A 22,269-nucleotide genomic window follows, 5' to 3' on the forward strand; every position below is an offset into this window, starting at 1 on the left:
TTATTTTTTGGGGTAGATGAATTTAAGTACATAGGAGATAAATATAGGTGAGTGAGAGAAATTTTTCTACCCTAAAAAAATTGATACAATTTGATAAATCAATACAAAAACCATTTCTTATATACCTAATAGTTGAAATCACCATATTACACTTTCAGTGGGGCACAAATAAGGTCTTTACTTTCACCAAAAAAATAAAAAATAATAAATAAGGTCTTTAGACTCTTTACCCAAAAAAAAATGACACAAATAAGGTGGACAAGAAAATGGGTTCTTTCCTTCACATTTATTTGATAACAAATACATAAAAATGAGCAATTTAGCAATAGATTTTACTTGTTAATTTCATTTAGGAAGTTTTTTCTTAAATAGTCATAAAGTGCCCAATGGTTCGAGTTAGGATACAACCTCTGCACAAAGCGGGTGTAAGACTGCATACATTAAGAGTCTATAACCAATTCAAGACTTTGTAGTGGCGGAAACCTCGTGCACTAAGTACACTTTTTTTTTTTTTTCTCTTCGAAATAGTTATAAAAATATTCACACACAAATTTTGTGCCCACCATGGTTTCAAGCATCACCATGGATCGGTATTATCAATTGATCCATATTATTATGGATTGTGAGATTCTGGGGATCAAAAAGATTTGTGGGCAAGCAGGATGAAAAGAAATCCCCAAAAAAACCTGCCATTGTCAGAGCAAAACTCAAACCCAAGACCTTTCCAACCACACTCATAGCGCAAGCCACTTATGCAAAAGGGCTATTGACATTTGACTTTGATATTTGATAGAGGAATTAGTGACAACCCTCAAGGTGGAGATAATTTATAACTTTATATTTTTGCCCTTTTATATGATATATAATTTTTTCCCCCAGTGAAAATAATAGTGTAATTTTCACATATATATTTGAAAAATATGCATAATAATGACATTTTTTTAGGTAAAATAATGGCATATTTTGATAATGACATAATGATTTATTACTTTCAAACTATTTAAAGTTTTTTATTCATCTATCTATATAACTTTTGGAAATAAGACAATGGATAATTAAAATAACCTTTTAAAATAATGTATCAGTTTTTAAATACACCTATAGATGTGTCATTCATACACTCCTTTTAACAAATGATTTATTCACATTAATGGCTACCTATCTAACAACAAACACTAGGATCGTGGGATCAAACCCTGTAGTATGCATTGTGTGAGTGTGTGTATGTGTGTGTGTGTGCATTTTCTTATCCTGAAGATTAGTCGAAGTGCGCGTAAGCTGACCCGGACACCTTAGTTAAAAAAAAATAAAAATTCCTACAACTATGAATCACCAAAATTACCATCTATTGATTTGCCAATTTATTATATGATTTAAAAAAATAAAATAGATGGATTTATATGATTGAGGTAGGTCACACAATTTAACAACTACTACCTTGAGTCATAGAGACAAGCCATCACATTATAGCTGGAAAATGATAGATTGTTTAGGTAAGCCTCCCCTGATTTATTTGCAACACGCTTTTAGGTATCAATGTAGTCGTATGATCAATATGATATGGACCACTTACACAATACGAGGATAAAAATATAAATAAGGATATGATATGGGTTTTTTATGAAGGCAACACCATTCGAAGCAATAGATATAAACCGATATTGGTATGATACATATTAATCCGATATCGATACCTAAAATCATGAATTGTGAGGTTATGTCATGTTATCTTATGGTAGGAAGGCCATTAATTTATGGGAACAATCTGTGGGGGATTTAGTATCCGGAATTTGGGTTTTGAAAACCCGAATCCCTAGTCCTGGTTTCTAACTCGACTTATAAGCTAGTTATTAAATTCTCTGAATTATTGACGAATAATTCGACCAAAGAGAATTTTATCAAATTTTACGAATAATTTAGTTTGAATCCGAAACAAATAAAAAATTCTCAAATTTTATAGACTTTTTTAAAATTTACGAATAATTCGGCCAAACCAAATTTTATCCAATGTAAAAAAAAAATAAAAATTATTTTGAATAAGTCAATAAATCTTTAGAAAATAGTGTGATTATTATGCATTTATTATCCTAATGTTACTTTTATTCTTTTTTAACAGAAACCGACAAAGCTTATTTTTCCTAAGGTAATCTCTCATACTTCTACAAAATGCATGGAAGGTGACGTGGGTCTAACTGAATTTGTGCTCAGTCCCCCCTCTCAGTCTCTCTTTGTCTGATTCAATTATTTGAGTAATAGAAAATGAATATGAAAAAAAAAAAAAGGGGAACTACATATAATATTTTATATTTAAAATTTAAAATTTTAATTTTTATATAATTTGTATGTTATGCACATATGATAATTGATCGATAATATGAAATAAGTATTGTAAATATTAAAAATGACATCCGAATTTTTTGTCCACTTTTTTTTAAGAACGAATAAGTCATGAATTTGAATCCGAACTCGAATTTTATTATCTTTATATTTTTATCGATATTTTGATCGAATCATTGAATTAATAAAATGAATTAATTCAATAATTCCCGAATCCGAATTTAAGAACTACTTGATGTATAACGGATCGCAGGCGTAGATAACCCGCATGCAGATTTACTGTTCTTGCCGTCTTGCGGAGCTGCCATTAACTATGAATCTATGATAAGCTGCCCCTTTCTCTCTCTGCAATTTTATTTAGCTTTTCCTCTCTATCCTTACCTGGTCGGAGTCAAGACCTCCTATTACAGGTGAAGGAAATTCGGCTCCGTTCCATAGGTTTTCCCCTGTTCTGATCCGAAGATGAATGACACAGATGTATCAAAGCAGATCCAGCAGATGGTGAGATTCATCCGCCAAGAAGCGGAAGAGAAGGCCAACGAGATCACCGTCTCCGCCGAAGAAGTATGCCAATAATTTATATAGTTTGATTCTTACTGTAAATTAGGAATTTGAAGCGATTTTTTTTTTGAATTTCGATAATATTTTTCTTCATTACGGATCTGAAGATTCACATACACTGGTCTTGTTTTAATGCTATTGTTCATTGATATCAACTCTTTCCTTGTCGATTTCTTGACCCTACCTCAGCAAATTGTATAGACCAGGATATATGCAGTAACGAGTGTTTTTTGCTGCAGGAATTCAACATCGAGAAGTTGCAATTAGTTGAAGCTGAAAAAAGGAAGATCAGACAGGAGTATGAGCGAAAACAGAAGCAAGTGGAAGTTCGGAAGAAAATGTAAGTCCTTAACTCTCTCGATTTGGTGTCATATGTTCTGTAACACTTTGTTCCTTAAAGCTGAATTCAAATAGTTGATTCAAGTGAAAGTTTAATTTCCTAGCATAAGAGGGATCTTCAGATCAATTTAGTTGAGTTACTTCCAGACTACGATCATAGATTTCTGACTATATGCTAAACTGATATTATGCAGAGGCAGGTTAACCTCTGTAAATCTATAACTGTGATTAATTTTGAGGCGTGACTATGTTTGTTCTATTTTGGGATATAATTTTAAACTGGTTCATTTTAATCTGGGCTGTCACTATTTGTATGGAATGCTTTGAAACTTATAAGACCTATGCTCTCTGTTGGTTGTATCTTTGATTAATTCCAAAAACTAAACGAAACTGCTAATTTATGAAGTAGCTTTCAAGATGGATCAAATTTGCTATCCTTTTCTGTTCCTGACTTAATCTTATCAAGTATGATATTGCTTACAGCTATTCTTCCGTCATATTATATACTTGATCCATGTACTTTATCTTCTCATTTTCTTGTAATTTGTAGTGCAATGAGAATTTTGATCCAGCTGGAAGCTGGGTTGGTTTCTGCAAATATAAAATGATTGATCAATTAGATTTCTTAAAGATTAGTAAAAGATACAGAGAATGAATTAAATTTAAACTTTAATCCAGGCTGCCTGGTTGGTTTATGCAAGTATAAGCGATTGAGATCAGTTAGATCTTAGATTAGTAAAAGATATAGAGAATGAATTAAATATTTGTTAATCCACAATGTAGTAGAGAATGGGATTATGCTAAAAAGGTACAAATCTTTGTCTTTACACTGATATATTGGCATGTTTAGACTGATGATCTTCTATGTATTTATCAATTTTGTCTCTTCAAATTGGTTTCATGCAGTGAATACTCTATGCAGCTCAATGCTTCTCGTATCAAAGTTCTTCAAGCACAGGATGACTTAATTAACTCCATGAAGGAGGCAGCATCGAAGGAGCTCTTGCGTGTGAGCCATAGCGATCATGTATACAAGAATCTTCTGAAAGACCTTATTGTTCAGGTCAGCAAACACCTTGGAGATTTGGTGTTACATATATGTATAAGTTATTTTTCTGGGAATTGTAGGAACCCATTTCCAATACTTCATCCAAATTGCTTTATTAACCCACTGCTTCCACCCGAAACACACATTCATAGACTTATTGCCTATTTTTTTTTGGGGGGGGGGGGGAAGTTGAATAGAAGAAATGGGAATTGGAATTTGTGATGCGGTTATTTGAAAATATAAACATGGGAGAGAAATCTTGCTTATATGTTGCCAAGAAGGCTTCCCCAAGGATTTAAGATTTCTCTTTTCTGATGTCAATCACTGAGAGAAGAAAAGGGGGGTGATGTAATACTGAAATTGAGGAAGTTCAAAACAGTACCAGGGTAGGATCTTTTCTCAGAGAATAGGGAATTCTAGATATGGAGAATAGGATATTGCTAAAATTTGTTGAAAGATGAAAATGATGGAACAATAAACAATAAAATAACACTCGGGCTTCACACCGCAAGGTGGATCGACTAGATCAAACACCAACCTACCTTGATCAAACACAAGGGATTTCTTGATCAAACACAAGAGATTCTTGATCAAACACAAGAAGAGAGTTGCAAGTTGCATAAGTAAACTTTGTTTTCAAATTTTGAGTTGTCCTTGAATGCTTACAATTGATCCCTATTTATAGGACCAATTCAACAAAACATTACATACCCAACTTCCAACTAACAATAGTAGAAAGTCTCCACTTATTAAAGTTGAGGTAAGAAAGTCTTCACCTTTCAACTACTAAAGTTGAAAAAGCCTTCACCTACCAACTACCAAAAGTGAAAAAATCCTCAAATCTTAAAGTTGCAATGGAAAAATCTTCATCCCCCAACTACCAAAGGTGGAAAAGTCTTCACCCATCATCACTTACAAAAGTGAATTGATCCCCCCATTTAGAAAGGTAAAAAGTAAAAGTAAAATTAATTTCTAATCACTTAAATTGAACCGATATTGGACCAACATGGACCATGGTTCAATTGGAACTAAACTAAGACATAAAACATGAAATAAAAACTAAGTATGAAAATTAATAAGCATCAACAAGGTAAGGCCACATGCTACTTACTCTTATTGGCCTTCTTCCTACGGATGTAGGTCTTCAGATCTGCATCAGCTCCTCCCAACTTGAAAACATTCGTCTCCGACGAATGGGTGAAAGACATGTAATGCTCATATAAGTCAGGATTGAGTCGCTTGAAGTCATCAGCATGAATCCAAGTGCAATCAGTCCGTGGTCGTCCCTTCCATTTGACAAGAAAAGTGTGATAACCAGTGCCACGACGAGTGGTTTTGTAAGTATCATCCAAAACCTCTTCAATAACATCTTCAAGAGGTGGTGTTAGTTGGGGCAGCCTTAGCATTTGTTCCAGGTCACCATCATCTGAATGATGTCCCACATAAAGATGTAGGTCAGCTACATTGAAGACATCGCTTATGGTTATTTCCTCAGGTAATTTGAGCACATAAGCATTTGGTCCTACACGTTTCAGCACCTTATAGGGACCCATCTTCTTTGGATGGAGCTTTGTGTTAACACCAGGTTGGAACCTCTCAGGATTTATGCGAACCATAACCATGTCTCCTGGTTTAAACTCCACATAACGTCGATGACGATCAACTGTAGTCTTGTAGACATCATTACTTAAGGCAATACGTCATCGCACGTTTGCATGCACCTCTATGATGTGCCACAAGAATTCATCAGCTTCAAGGCTGATTCGAGCCTGGGGTGGGAGTGGAATAAGATCAATTGGGCGTTGCGGCTGAATTCCAAGTAATATCTCGAATGGTGTGCGCCTCGTTGTCCTGTTCACTGAGCTATTGTAGGCAAACTCAGCTATGTCAAGGGTTGCTGGCCATGTCTTCTCATAATCTCGGACTAAGCACCTCAACAAGTTCCCCAAACTTCTATTAACAACCTCCGTCTGACCGTCAGTTTGTGGATGGAATGCAGTTGAAAACTGTAGCTTTGTGTTAGTTTTCCGCCACAATGTATTCCATAAATAGCTCATAAACTTGACGTCACGATCAGAGACAATAGTACTTGGCAGCCCATGCAGTCGAACAACCTCTTTAAAGAAGAGCTTTGCAATAAGATAGGCATCAAAGGTCTTTCGACATGGCAAAAAGTGAGCCATCTTAGAGAAGCGATCTACTACAACCATGATGGAATCGTACCGTTCTCTTGTAGGTGGCAGCCCAAGTACAAAGTCCATACTAATGTCGAGCCAAGGTGCATGAGGAACCGGTAGTGGGGAGTAGAGGCCTGTATTCTGCTTGGTTCCCTTGGCAAGTTGACAGACTCAATACCTTTTGATGACATGATCTACGTCTTTTGCAATGTGTGGCCAGTAGTACCGATCAATCACCTGTATGATGGTCTTGTCCTTGCCAAAGTGGCCTCCCAAACCTCCTCCGTATAACTCCCTTATGATGTGATGTCGTAGGGAGGAGTCTGGAATGCATAATCGTGTTCCGAAGAACAAATAACCATTATGGATAGAATATTTAGGGTGTTGCTCACCTTGCTGTAACTCTGCATATAGGACTCTGAAATCCTTATCAGACGCGTGCTCATCTCGTATTTGATCAATACTAACGGCATGAGCTGAAAAAGAATTGATAGTGAGAACTTTTTGGCTTAAAGCATCAGCCACCGTGTTCTCTTTACCAGCCTTGTATTTCATCGCAAAGACGAACTCTTGTAGGTAAGCAACCCACTTTGCATGCTTCTGACTGATTGACTTATGAGAATGGAGATGTTTGAGTGCTTCATGATTGGTGTAAAGAATAAATTCCTTACCAATAAGATAGTGTCTCCAGTGGCGTAACACTTGGATGACAGCATAGAACTCCAAATCGTAAGTCAAGTAGCATTGCTTGGCATCGTTGAGTTTCTCGCTATAGAAAGCGATAGGGTGCCCTTCTTGTATCAGCACACCTCCCAACCCAATATGCGAAGCATCAGTTGCCACCTCAACTACACGATCAAAATCTGGCAGGCGTAATACCGGGGCCTCCGTCATCTTCTTCTTGATAAGATGGAGGGCTTTTGTCGCCACTGTTGTCCACTCAAACTTGCCTTTACTTTGCTTCATACATTCGGTAATAGGTGCCATGACTGCACTAAAATTTCAAATGAATCTCCTGTAAAATGAGGCACCGTGGAAGCTACGGACTTCAGTGATTGTCTTCAGGGTAGGCCAGTTGGTGATGCTCTTGATCTTCTCAGGATCAGTTTCAACCCCCTTGGATGAGACAATAAAACCAAGGAATACAACCTTGGACAACATAAAGGAACACTTCTTGAGATTAATGTATAGCTTCTCCATACGGAGCACCCTCAAGACTTGCTTCAAATGGTCGATGTGATCATCTGGATGCTTGCTGTAAACTAAGATATCATCAAAGTATACAACCAAAAATCGACCAATAAATGGACGAAGTACCTGTATCATAACTCACATGAATGTACTAGGTGCATTCGTCACACCAAAGGGCATGACCTTCCACTCGAACAGTCCATCCTTGGTCTTGAAGGCGGTCTTCCATTCGTCTCCTGGCCGAATACGAATTTGATGGTAGCCACTTTGAAGGTCCAATTTTGAAAAGACCTCTGCACCGGACAACATGTCTAGCATATCATCAAGTCGTGGTATGGGAAACCTATACTTAACCGTTATTTTGTTGATTGCTCTGCTGTTGACACACATGCGCCATGAGCCATCCTTTTTTGGAGTAAGTAATGCTGGTACAGCACAAGGACTAAGGCTCTCAACGATAAACCCCTTCTGTAGTAGTTCATCAACTTGCCTTTTGAGCTCAGTGTGTTCTGTAGGACTAAGACGGTAAGCTGGAAGGTTGGGAAGCATAGAACCAGGTACCAAGTCAATAGCATGCTGAATATCGCGCATGGGAGGGAGCTTATTAGGTAGCTCATCAGGTACTAAATCGGAAAAGTCTGTTAGAAGCTCTCTAATAGGCCATGTGAGCTGAACTGTTGGTGGTAGAGTGACCTCTCTAGTAACCAGGGCTAATATCATGCCTGTATCATGGCTGGTTCGCTCAAACTGCTTTTGTGGAACAACTAAGATCTTCTTCTGTGGAAGGACCAACATCTTGTTGGTATCGGTGGTGGCTTTCTGGTTAGTCCTCAATGTTTGTCTCTTACGCATCTCCTCTGATATATTGATAGGGTCAAGTATAGTGCGCTGCCCTTTAAAGGTAAATATGCACTGATTCTTCTTTCCGCCAGGGAAAACATCATTATCATACATCCATGGTCTCACCATACCTTTTCTTCATATTGAGAAAGTTGTAATGGAACAGAACATCGCTGATTGACCTCCAAAGTATTGCCATTCAGTGGGGATACTTTGTAACGCTGCGGGTGTTTCTCTACCTTCAAATGTGCTTTCTTCACAAACAACTCAGAGACAACATTAACGCAGCTGCCACTGTCAACTATCACCTGTACAGTGCGATCAGCTGAACGCATGCGGCTGTAAAATATGCATGTACGTCGCCAATCCTGGCCTTTGGTTTCAACCACCAATATGCGAGAAACCACATGAATTCCATAGGAGTCATCTTCATTTGCTTCAGCCCCATCATAATAATCAACATTTTCGTCTTCTTCTTCCAATGGGATTGGAAAGATATGGGAATTATCGTCAGCGTCAACCATCATTGCTACTTTTTGACGTGTAGGACAATTTTGGCATAATGTCCCCTCTCCTGACAATGAAAGCATTGCACTGTGGCAGTGCTAGGCATAGGTGCTTTCCCCTTGTGATCAGCAAGTGGAGAAGGTGTGGTACGTGGAGGATAAGAAGTAGGATTCTTTGCTGAAATTTTTTTTGTGATCTCTCTAGCTTGATATCCAAACCTTCTACCCGTAGGAGCGAGTAACTCCTCTGCATGTACTACCTTCTCGAAGCATTCCCTGACATTGGATACATCTACTACGCCAATAGTACGATTTATATCAGATCTCAAACCCAAACGAAAGCGGGAAAGTTCCTGTAATTCATTCTCCCTGATGCTAGTGCGTGAATAGAGTGAATCAAACTGCTCCATATACTCTGCAACGGACATACTCCCTTGACGAAGAGTATTCAGCTTGTCCTGCAGTTGTGATCTAAAGTGTCGTGGTAAGTATTTGGCACTAAGATCTTCTTTCATCTCTTCCCAAGTAATGGGAGCTCTACCACGATCTTCTAGATCCCTTTCTTCAGTTCTCCACCATTCGCGGGCTGAGCCAACTAGCTTAGTACGCGTTAGTCTCTTCTTACGTGACTCAGATAACTCATACCAATCAAAATAGTTATCTAAAGCAACCAACCAATCATAAAATACCTGTGGATTATGCTTTCCGTTGAACTCCTTTAATTCAAGCTTGACTTTTTGTGAATCATCAGTACGTCAACGGGGTGCTTCAAGATCACCATTGAAATAAGATCTTACATGCTCCTCGAAGGTAGGTGGTGCTATAGGGGTTCTTTGTTGTGCCCTTTCAGCACTTCTCCTATGTTGACGATGCACAACAGATTATAGTTGATACTTGTCCTCCCTCTCGAATGGTACATTGCTGTCTTGTATTGGAGTAACACTTTGGTTCTCAAGTCGCAGTAACCTCTCACTAATAGCTTTTTGATCAGCAGAGAGTTGTTGAAACATTTCAATGACTTTTGCCATTGGATCAGGTGGAGGCGGCAGCCACTGTGACTCATTCTCTGCCATCCTCTGATACCAATTGATGTAATATTGAAATCGAGGAAGCTCAAAACAGTACCAGGGTAGGATCTTTTATCAGAGAATAGAGAATTCTAGATATGGAGAATAGGATATTGCTAAAATTTGTTGAAAGATGAAAATGATGGAACAATAAACAATAAAATAACACCCGGGCTTCACATCGCAAGGTGGATCGACTGGATCAAACACCAACCTACCTTGATCAAACACAAGGGATTTCTTGATCAAACACAAGAAGAGAGTTGCATAAACAAACTTTGTTTTCAAATTCTGAGTTGTCCTTGAATGCTTACAATTGATCCCTATTTATAGGACCAATTCAACAAAACATTACATACCCAACTTCCAACTAACAATAGTAGAAAGTCTCCACTTATTAAAGTTGAGGTAGGAAAGTCTTCACCTTTCAACTACTAAAGTTGAAAAAGCCTTCACCTACCAACTACCAAAAGTGGAAAAATCCTCTACCTCTTAAAGTTGCAATGGAAAAGTCTTCATCCCCCAAATACAGTCTTCATCCCCCAACTACCAAAGGTGAAAAAGTCTTCACCCATCATCACTTACAAAAGTGAATTGATCCCCCCATTTAGAAAAGTAAAAAGTAAAAGTAATTTCTAACCACTTAAATTGAACCGATATTGGACCCACATGGACCATGGTTCAATTGGAACTAAACTAAGACATAAAACATAAAATAAAAACTAAGTATGAAAATTAATAAGCATCAACAAGGTAAGGCCACATGCTAGTTACTCTTGTTGGCCTTCTTCTTACGGATGTAGGTCTTCAGATCTGCATCAGGGGGGTAAAAAACTCTGAATTTTTAAATAAACGATATATATGTAAAATATAAATAAAGACAAAAAAAAGTAAATATAGATTATTAAAATCTTCAATAATAAGATTTATTCTTTGTTTTCCCTCTTAGAACTACCAAATCTTGATTCTATGATTTTACAAAGAAAACATAAACCTGAATTTTCCTTCTGCTTTTTGTATTTTAATCAAAATTTCTTCATATTGATAAAAAAATTAGTTAATAATTTCAGAAGTTAACTGCCTTGTATAGTCTACACAGCATATTGACATAAAAAATTGCAATTTTGTGATTAGAAAATGGTTGAATTGAACTCTCTGTTAAAATGTTTTTCTATTTTGTTGTAAAACTCACAATTTTTTTTTGTTGGTTTTAAAATGTTTTTCTTTTTGGTAAATAATTATTTTTCTATTTTTTATGCTGTGTTCATATAATTGGAAAAAATGTCCATGTAATGGGTAATAAATATTTCAGGCATGGGAAAATTGGAGTTCTGGGGACTATTTCATAATCTTCAATATGCAAGTGTTAATAATACAGTTTTCTTCTCTTGCAGAGTTTGCTCCGACTGAAAGAGCCTGCTGTCCTATTGCGTTGTCGGAAAGATGATCTGAATTTCGTTGAAGATGTTTTACCCTCATCCAAGCTGGAGTATGCAGAGAAAGCAAATGTTCATGAACCTGAAATTATCATTGACAATCATGTCTATTTGCCTCCTGCTCCTACCCATCATCAGGCCCATGGACCTTTCTGGTAAAGATCTCAATTTAGCTGGAGCTGGTGAACAGATCCTTGGGAGAATTTCACTTCCAGTTTTTGTATTATTTCTTGATCAGATATATACATCTTTTATAATCTTGACCTGCTGCACTCTTCTTAATATGGGTCGCACAAATCAGTGAAACGCCACCATTATCACGATTGCCGCGCCAGCAAACTATGTGCATCCATGTGATAGAGACCCTACACTCGACACCGTGTTATTTATCAAATTTTAAACTGAAATGATCATGCTGTACGAGTTAAAAGTTCAGACAAAGCTGTTAAAAAGAATGCCATTAACCTCTATTTTTGCATTGTGGAAGTTATCTCATGCTTATAATTTTGAACTATATTTTTGCCCCCTTTTACATACTCATATTGGGCTGAAACTAAATTGGTGAGATTGGTGTGAGGACCTCAATCACGTGAGGATCCACCCATATCCATTGAAGAGTGCTACATTGTAAGAAATCGTGTTCTCATAATTTTACGGCAATTCACTAACTTTTGTGACTATAGGATTTTCTTATAAATATTTGTCACCCTCTTCTGTTGCTATTACATACCCTTGGATATGTAATCAGTTTAAATCCAAAACTGCTTTGATATTTCAATCAAATATGGCATGGTCCAACCATTTGCTTTGCTCTACGAGCCGAGGTTGGTCTTGTCTTAACCAGAGCAAGTTGCACCAGGCTCAGGTTTATAGCATGTCCGGCAAGTTATACAGGTGTATCTTAAATGAATAGATGGGGTTAATTAGTAGGTTGAATATTCCGATCTAGAGGTTCTGAACTAATGGATACATTAAAAATTATTGTAAGGGGGTTGTGTATCAACTATTTTCTTTTTAATAAATAATTGCTCCTTGTCAGAAAAGAAATCGTATATTCATTTTACTCATGCCTTTCTATGCTTTCATGAGCGAACAGGGCTTGTGATGTCTTTTTGTGTTTCGTACACTTGAAATGAGGAACTGTTTATATTTTTCAGGTTTGCTAATGTTCCCTCTCTTGTATTATAGAATTGGATACTATAGCCTGCTTTTACACTTGAGTGTAAATCCTTGTACCTTTTTATCTTCCTTATAAACAGCACAACACCACCACCTGCCTAGGCATCACCTAGATTCCGTTAGGCTGCCTGGTTATCTAGGCATTACATTTCCCGGTGTGCAGGCGTTAAAATTGATCTTTTTTTTAGTTACCAACTCCAATCCTAGCCCATTATCATACCAAAACTTACTAGTAGGCGTGGAGAAGGTGGGGCCTTAGTTTGATGCATGGGGTGAAATAATCAACTTTAAGTTTTGAGGTCCAAGAAAGTAAATTGGAAAAGGTTAGATAATGGATTTCAAAGATTTGGCTTCTGCAAGATACATGCCTGCCCAAAAATATGTTGAACCTGAGCTAGCTAAGCCAACTACTTGGGCACCCCAAAATAAATAGAGGGAAAAGTTAATTCTTGCTCCATGTTTCTGCAGTTCTATACTAAATTACAAATTGTTACAGATTACTATTTAAAATTATTTAATATTTATGAAGGTGCTACTGGCTCAGCCGGGAAAGTCTGTGGCATGTTATTGCCAAGACCTGGGAACACATTCTGCCTTCACCTTACTTCCCATCGAAAAAAAAGAAAAAAGCTTACACATCTCCTATTTTCTATCAACTAAAGCATGCTTCTGCACTGTGATCGATCATGAATTTTTTAAAGCCTGTTCAATTTTGAGTTGATCCTATGTATTTAAATACTATGGCTTTGATCACTTTCTTTCTGGCATTTGGAAAAATTATGAAAGAAACCAAGAGTGGGGAAAGAAAGGTCCTGGACTTTAGGGATGCTATTTTCAATGAACCCTGTGATGCAGATTAATTACCAAAATAGGCTTGTTTTATTAGGAATAAGCCTAGAGTTGGGTTCCATATATGTTAGGCCGTTGATCTCATGTGTTTTGAGTGTAATAGACCACTTTTATGGGTCTAAAAGGGGGGCTCTAAGATTGAATACGGGATTACTAGTTAGTTTCCATTTTCATTAGTTTCCTTTTTAGCTGGGCTTGAGTTATATTTGTTTCTTTGGGAGTCAAATTATTAGTAGTTAGTTTCATTTTTCAACTAGTTTCTAATTTCAGTTTTTAGTAACTATTGTATTAGGAGAATATTTGGTTTCCTTTTGAGGAACCTTCTATTTTGTAATTCCCTCCCCCATTAACATTATAAATAAAGAAGAAGAGGCTCCTAAAGGACTAGAATGATTTTGATAAAAAAATAATGGCTGTTGCTATTGTCTTCTTCATGAAGAGTTGTCTTGTGTATGATCAAGGCTAAAGGAATTGGTGTTTGATCCAATTGACTCTTAGCGACGTGAAGTCCAAGAGGTCTCTTCAACTATTATTTCTTTCTTTTCAAAGTTAATTGCAAGGTTCTTCAAACCAGGTAAGGGATCTGAACTGCTTTTGATTTCTGGTTCTGGAAATCTCAAGTTTCTCTCCTGCTGCCCCTTTACTGTTCTGAAGATCCAGCCATCCGATGGCTCTCTGTTTTTGATCGAGTGTTAAGATCATATAGAGGGGAACTCAACCTTAATTTGAGGCTCATCAAACCAAGGAATCTGCAGTTATGACCTCATTTGTTTGATCGAGTGTTTGATCCAATTGACTCTTAGCGGCGTGAAGTCAAACCAAGGGATTTCTCCTTATTCTGGCCGATCCTAATTTCTGCTCAGATTTGCGAATCGATTTCTATTGGGTGTTGCTAATTTGTTGCTGATACTATTCCTCACTGATTTGACTTCATTAGTTGATGATTTCAGTCCTATATGCCCTGCTGTTTATTCAGTTACAGAATTTCTGAAACTGAGATCGATTGGACTGGTTTGACTCTTGCTGTTGTGTTAGACTTTGGTTCATGGATTATAGTTGTTTGTAAATCCAATTGAACTACTTTCAGTCCCTGGTTTAGTTCTAAAAGGTTGCTGCTGGTTTGACCTCATTAGTGCTGCCATATTGAAGTCGATAGCCTGCTAAACTATCTTATATTATTTTGATTTTCTGTTATATTGTTGGGTTGGTTATGGTTGTTCTTAGATTAAAAGATCCTGAAGCTGAGATTTGGTTAGACCCCTATCCTAGTCTACATTACCCTGTTCACTGCTGCACTCATAGATTTTAACCCAGCCTTAAATTGTTGTGCCACCTGTTGGATTCATAATACTTAATCAGTTTGGAGTGGATGCTTCTGAATTCTATTTCACAATATGTGAACCTCTTCCCCCATCACTCCCCCCCCCCCCTTTTTTCCCTCTTCATATCTTCTATATTTACCATACTGTTTAACTCCAAAATTCATCTTCCATTTGAAAAGTTGAGACTTCTCTGTTAGCTCTTCGAATCTTTCTTGTTCCAGAGCTGCACATGGTTTGTTGGTAGATTCCTTGAGTGTTATCATATCACACCCCAAGTTGGGGCTTCTTTTTTTTTAAATGATTTTCCTCAGCTGGGTCCCATCCGAAAGGCATCCATGATTTGAATGGAAAAATATGTGTACCATATGGGATAGGATCCATTGAGTTTGATGGATCTGAGGCTGACAATCATCATATAACCTCTCAGGATCAGTTGGATAGTAATTTTGTTGTCTCATCGGTTGAGCTTTTTCACTCTTAGATTGGATGTGGAAGTAATTTATTTTATCAGTTAAAGTATAACCAACATGTGGTTTACATGCTTGGATGATTTGGAAAGAGATATACCTTTTATGATCTATTGGTTTCTCTTGAGCTTTGCAATTCTGAGACTTATGAATGATTTGTAGTTTGTATGCCAACATAATCATGATTCTGATTCAAAATAATTTGCCTGATGATTTAGCTCTGGAGGAGTTGTATTAGCTTCTAGAGATGGAAAGATTGTTTGCGAGAACACCCTTGATGCAAGGTTGGATGTGCTATTCCGAAAGAAACTGCCAGAGGTATCCTCCCACATGCCAGTTAAAGCTTTTATATTCGTCTCATTTTGTTGCTAACACATATCTGTTGTTGGGTCTTCCTTCACTGCTCAATTAGAAAATGCTCTGTGCCCCAGCTGTCAGAAGATGTATCCATTTTTGTTCTAACCTGATAAAATTTGCAAAAAAGAAAAGGAAAGAAAGAAAAAGTTTCTGTTGTTTTCTGACCTAAACATTCTGTTCTAAAATGTTGTCAGAACATTGAACATTTAAAGACAACATCATCTCTTCTTGTCATTAGTTTCTTGTTTTCTACAATTTGGAAAGATGAAAAGAGATCAGATTGGTCTCTAGAAGCTGAGCATATAAAATGGAGCCTTTAACATTAAAGATTTACGGCACCTGGGTGATGGGTTATGTTGTTTGCAATACTGTGAATATGGATGAGTGATATCAATGTTTGAGGTCTAGAAACAGTCAGTGGGGCAGTCATGCCAACCGGTCATATTGGAAGTCTTGCTTGGTCAATTAGATAACATCAAATGTCAGAAACATGATGAACACATTGAAAAGGTTTAATTGTCAGCTGTTCTGCAGCAGCTTAATGGCCTTTTTGATTGGTTTGGTTGAATTGCTTGAATCAGCAATTCAATGTCTTTTTCTGTGTATCAGGTCAGGGATCAGCTTGAACAATTTGGAATCTTGTTCCATCTACTACTTGTCCAATCATAAGTGATCATTGGACGTGATATCAAATCCAGGCATCAGCTGTCTAGAGGCACTGGCATATACTGTTCTATTTGTTGGCATGAGCCCAAAATACATCACTCTTTTTATATTGATAGGGGACATTTGTGGGTTCTGTTGATCATTGATTTGATTCCGAGATTGATTTGGAATTTCAATGTCCTCTCATCCCATCTAGTCCAAAGTAGTATAAGTGTAAACATGTATGAACATATGGTAAGCATCTGGGTTAGGATAATATTATACAATTTGACCTGAAATTTGTTGTTCATCTCCCCCACCTCTCCCAAAAAAAAATAAAAAAATGGATGGTTCAGAATAGAAGTATGCCAATCAGATGGTTATTATTGCTTTTCTGTGGGTTTTTATTTTAATTATTATTATTGCTTTACTTGTTTGTGTCATTAGAAACTACTTATCTTGGAGAACCAATTTGGTTTTATGCTAGGTAGATTCACAATAGAAGCTATTTACTTACTCAAGAGGCTTATGGACGGATTTAGATTTTGTAAGAAAGATCTTCATATGGTCTTTTTGACCTAGAAAAAACCTATGATAGAGTCCCTAGAGAGTTAATCTGACATATACTAGAGACAAAAAGGGTGTCAAGTAAATATGTGGATATGTTCCTAATTAAGATTGGGGTTACATCAAGGATCAACTTTAAGCCTCTATTTATCTCACTTATCATGGATGAGTTAACCAGGAACATTCAAGATGAGGTCTGTGGTGTATGCTATTGACTGGTGATTGTGTTTTGGTGGATGAGACAAAAATAGAGATTAACGCTAGGTTAGAATTATGGAGATCAACCTTGAAATCAAGAGGTTTTAAGATAAATAGAATGAAGATGGAGTATATGGACGAAATGAAATGGTGAAAATTGAGGAGAGGAAGATACTACTTATTTTAGATATTTTGAGTCAACCATAAGTAAAGAAGGTGATATAGATGATGATGTTTCACAGGGAATTAAAATGGGATGGATGAAATGGAGAGGTACATTCAGAGTGGTGTGTCATCAACACATTCTCTTAAAGGAAAATTATACAAGACAGTCGTATGACCAAATATGATGTGTGAGGCAGAATTTTAGCGTCATGTAGATAATCTAAGTGTAGTAGAGATGAAGATTTTGAGATGATGTGTGACAAAACAAGGACAAAGTAAGGAACGATCATATTATAGCTGATTGAGAGTTCCCCGATACATGATAAGCTTCGAGAAAGTCGTTTGAGGTGGCATGGCCATGTCCAACGGAGGCCTTGGGGTGCACCGGTAAGGAGGAGTGATTTGATTCAGATTGAAGGATCTAAGGGAACTATGGGTAGACCTAAAATGACCATAGGAGAAGTAGTGAGAAAAGACATGCATAGTTTAGGTCTTGTCTTAAGTATGACCTTGAATAGAGCTGTTTGAAGGGCAAGGATACATGTAGCTGACCTCATTTAGGTGGGTTTTCTAATTTCTATTGTTGTGTTTTTGTGTTCTGTTCTTTATATTATATTATTAACATTTTTGTTTTTGCACAAATCCATGTAACCGATCCATTTAGTTGGGATATTGTTGTTACTTGTTTGTGTCCTTACTTTTGACAAAACGTAGCTGAGTCCAGTAAAATGTCAGTGAATCCCCATTAATTAGTTTAAAATGTACAATATCTTGCCATTTCTGTGCTGCATTTGATGAAATAAATGACATCATTTCTGTAATATTTTATATTCATTCATTTGTACGGTGATCACTAATGTTCATCTTCGTTTTCATGCAGATCCGTAAGTCGCTTTTTGGACAGGATGCAGCATGATTGGTTGGAAGTTTTTGTGTCATCACTTGCTCATTTGATATTATAAGTTGAAGAAGTTTCCCATAAAATTAGACACACTGTTCTATTTGTTATCCAGTCTCCTCCATTTTCAATTCCTCTGAGATCTTTATTTCTTTTATTGGCAAGATTGTTATTTGCTAACATTGTGTTTGGGACTTTTAGAAAACCCAGTTCTAAGTAGTAAAATAAAGTAATATATAACTTAGTTTAAATAATAACTTTGGATTTGAATCTCCGGATTCAAATGGATTGGCCAACTTAGTTTTGGAAATTCACTTCGTTTTGTTGTTAAGAGCAAAATCTACATTGTTAAGCTGATTGTGTTTGGGGATCAATGACTCAACATTGACATCTTTGATGCATAAGGAACCCACGTATGGATCTTCTTCTGAACAGAAGGTTTACAGCATATTGAGTTCTGAAAACAAATATTCTTCTGAAACAGGAAATTCAAGCTTAAAATATGTCTCCACATTGCTTGTCAGATATTCCATTATAAGTTGAATGCAGAACTGATTGAATGTTATGGATATCTAATAACTTCATATTAAGAACACAGATATTCCATGGTTCCCAATTACCATGAGAATGAGATTCTGATAGTGTGACGACGAGTCTCTTCCCTCCTCCGGTTGATTCATCTCATGCCAAATATGCGAGAAACCTGGAATAGTAATTAATACGGATGGGTCTCTATGGCCAGGTGAAAGAGGATACAGATGCATAGTAAGAAACTCCGCAAGGTGAGGTCATTCTTGTAATGGCTAGGGGTACCCGGGGATGATTTATTCTAGAGATTGAGGCTTTTGCCAATTTGCCATTAAGAGATGACTGGAGGAACTGTTGGTGAATGGCTTCTTAGAGGTTGATGTAGGCTCCAAGTTCCTCGTAGATACCATAAATCCTCAGTGCCTCTGGTCTGTGTGGTGGTTTCTGGACAAGACAACTTGGTTGCGGTTGAGGTTACCACCCATCCATCCATCCATCCATCGCTTTCTGCTACATGGAGAATTCTTGTGCTGATTGGCTGGCAGGCGAGTTCAAAGATGAGGTGTGATAAAACAGTATTGTAGACAGTAAGGTCATTTCACATGAGGAGAGAGATAGACAGAGGTACAAGAGTACTCTATGCCAGCACCTTAGAGAACCTTTTCATTTCAATCAAACACTCTCCTTGTATTAACATGCATACGTACCAGGACCTTAGACAGCATTGCACTCCCCCAACTATAAGCAAGAACAAACTGTTTAGATTAAAAATATAGTAAAAACAGATGTTCAGATTTGTGTTTTGATTTTCGGAAATGTTACATTCCATTGTTACATGGATAATAATCTAATTTATAATTTTTATTTTCAATTATACAAATTTAGGGTTTCGGAACCCAAGATCCCATCTGCCTCATATTTATCTCTTTTCTTTGAAATGTATAATGAATAGTGTGACAAACAAGGGATTGATGCCTGATTAATAGATACTGAACAAATAAAAACTTCTATCTCTACCAATGAGGACAGAAAATACATTTGAATACTACACATCATGGATTAGACCAAGTCACAGTTTCTAGAGCAAGTGAAATCATATGCAGAAATTTGTTATGGTCCTCCAAGTATTGCATTCTCGATGTCTTCTCTACTAAGTGCATAACTAAATCTCCTCTCCACATCCTTCTCTAGATTTCCAGGTCCACTCTTCAGGTACCTGCATCTCAAATCAAACATCATCAATCCACAATGGTAGGTATTCTGCAAGGAAAAACCAAAGAACCACATAGTTTGTCCTGTATCTTTCCAAAGGTACTTCTCTATTTAAATTTTTTTTCCCCCAATGATGAATAACAATAGATTATTAGGCAAGTAAAGGAATTAGAGGTCCAGCTATCACAAAACTTAGCAATAGCCAACAAAAACATAAAGCTGCAATGCAAAAAACTGAAATAGAAGATGACTATTCAATGAAATTGCTAATGCCAACCCTAGTAGTGATCTATTTGTGAATTCTAGAATCCGTAGTTTTTGGTTGAAGTTACCAAGGAACCATGCATAGCAGTGAATAGGGAGCCGCCGAATACACCAGCTACACCTAACATGTGAAATGGGTGCATATATAAGGTTGCGCTCAGTTTGCTTATACAATGGGTATACATACCATCAGAAAAGCTTCCTCGACTGATTAAGTAGATCATGAAAATAGCAGTTGCAGTTGCAATAGGAGCTGAATATGCAACAGCAATCCAAGGGCGCATACCCAAACGGAAACTAAGTTCCCACTCATGACACATTTAACAATCTAAGAACACAAAATAAAGGTGTACTCACTACTCAATGCACGAGGCTCCTACCATTGCGGGTCTGGGGAGGGTCATAATGTATGCAACCTTACCCCCATTTCACAGAGGGGCTATTTCCCTGACTCAAAAAGGAGCAGCCTTTATTGTTGCACCAAGGCTTGCCCTCTTACCATTAAAACCAGTAACCCAAATCTGAAATTTGTGCAGTTTGGTATCCTAGCAGAAACCTGCAGCTCAAATAGTGTGATCAACCCACCATTGCAGAACATGTTATGTGTTTTACCACTAGATACTAATAAGGGCCAACGATAATATGCCTCTTCAGACCAATCCACATTTTATTTTTTGGGTGGGGGGTGGGGATGAGTTGTTCATATGTACAAGCTTAATTGACATTTTTATGGATAGCTTAGGACCTATAAATAACTTTCAGTTCAATCACTTCAATTCAAACAGCTAATTATCATAAGGAAAATGAAATCTACAAGAATAGAAAACAGAAGTAAATCCAAAGCGATGGAGAAAGAAGAAACATTTCTATCAGAAAAGGAAAGGGTGGGGGAAGTAACTAAGAAAGAAAAGAAAACCATCATCAGAAATACAAGAACTAAGCCAAAGATCACTAAACCCCTCAATGCCCAACTGAAAAAGGAACAAAGGGAAGCAGAAAAAGGTTTACTTCAACAAACCTTATGTAAAGATCGGTGACATCAAGAGATAACTGAGCGTGCCAATCAGGCTTTTCCATAAACCAAACAGCTCGATCTTCTCTGCTTTGATAAAATCCTAAATTCTTCAGCCAAGATTCTATGCAGGGAAGACTGTGAGAGTACAAGGGTTTATTCTTCTCTGGAAGCTTCTTAAGCCATTCTTTTTCTGTATCTGAGAGCTCTGTTTCGGAGGATTTTGAGAAAACCTGGAATTTCCTTCTCGAAGGAGCTAGGGTTTGAGGAAACGCTGGGAATTTGCTGAAATGGAAAGGGCGAAAAGTTGTAAACTTGAGGGCATCTGAAGGAATTGAGGTGGGCAGCAATGGTGAGAGGTTGTGGCTCATAAATTTAGACACAAAAATAGCAGACATTTCTTTCTTTCTTTCTCTCTCTCTCTTTTACTATTTGAGGAATATAGCAAAGAGTAGACTATGGCAGACTATTCCGCCATATCCAGAGCCAGAAGTTTACCCGCTAAATTTTGAGGAAGATAAAGTAGTCACCATATACCCATTCAGATGAACCCACTCTAGATCAATATTTGTCCATGGTTCTTTCCTAGGCATGACTCACGAGGGTTGCGACCAAAGATCGATTACTCCAATACTAAAGGTATGGATTTTGGGGCTATCCGTACTCCTATGTTCTATCCTGGCTCTCCTATGAGGTTATCTCTCTCCTCCCTCTATGAAAAGATATATTCACCTCTTGTTTGGGAGAGGAGTGAGATAGACAGTAGGAGTTGTGCTCTTCGACAAAGAATCACTTCTTTAAAATTTTATGTGAACGAGGGGCACTTGAAGGCTCAAAGACATTTTTCTCTATTTTTATTTTGATGATGGTACTTTAGTAAAAATAATAATAATAATAACAATAGTGATTGCTTAGTTTTACCAGTGATGTTCCCCATCCCAAACATACACATATGGTATAGATACCGTTACCGCTCTATACCTTAGGTGCAATCTATTACCTCATTATTATTATTTTTTTGGGAAAAGGGCAGTACCTTTTGGCGCAAGTATACACCAATGGGTGCACCCAATGAGAGGGTGCATACAAGAATCTTTAGTGTAG

General features: G+C 37.2%; 2 protein-coding genes across 3 annotated transcripts; one reads left to right on the top strand and one right to left on the bottom strand.

Moving 5' to 3' along the window:
• Nucleotides 1-2,606: 2,606 nt before the first annotated feature.
• LOC122060575 (V-type proton ATPase subunit E-like) lies at nucleotides 2,607-18,480 on the top strand. The gene is made up of 6 exons (XM_042623710.1): nucleotides 2,607-2,901; nucleotides 3,138-3,238; nucleotides 4,144-4,300; nucleotides 11,461-11,657; nucleotides 15,538-15,637; nucleotides 18,132-18,480. Exons 1-6 carry the CDS (start codon nucleotides 2,800-2,802, stop codon nucleotides 18,165-18,167), a joined length of 693 nt encoding a protein of 230 aa, XP_042479644.1. The 5' UTR covers nucleotides 2,607-2,799; the 3' UTR covers nucleotides 18,168-18,480.
• Nucleotides 18,481-19,564: 1,084 nt separating this feature from the next.
• Nucleotides 19,565-21,910, bottom strand: LOC122061622. 2 transcript variants are annotated; one of them, XM_042625012.1, is made up of 3 exons: nucleotides 21,448-21,910; nucleotides 21,172-21,405; nucleotides 19,565-19,893 (listed from the first exon to the last, which is right to left on the bottom strand). In XM_042625012.1, exons 1-3 carry the CDS (start codon nucleotides 21,561-21,563, stop codon nucleotides 19,788-19,790), a joined length of 456 nt encoding a protein of 151 aa, XP_042480946.1. In that variant the 5' UTR covers nucleotides 21,564-21,910; the 3' UTR covers nucleotides 19,565-19,787. The 2 variants fall into 2 exon arrangements, with proteins under 2 accessions (XP_042480946.1, XP_042480945.1); XM_042625011.1 differs by having other exon boundaries at nucleotides 21,172-21,901.
• Nucleotides 21,911-22,269: the final 359 nt, after the last annotated feature.

This window comes from Macadamia integrifolia, chromosome 14 (assembly GCF_013358625.1).
Source record: "Macadamia integrifolia cultivar HAES 741 chromosome 14, SCU_Mint_v3, whole genome shotgun sequence".
Classification (NCBI taxonomy): Eukaryota; Viridiplantae; Streptophyta; class Magnoliopsida; order Proteales; family Proteaceae; genus Macadamia; species Macadamia integrifolia.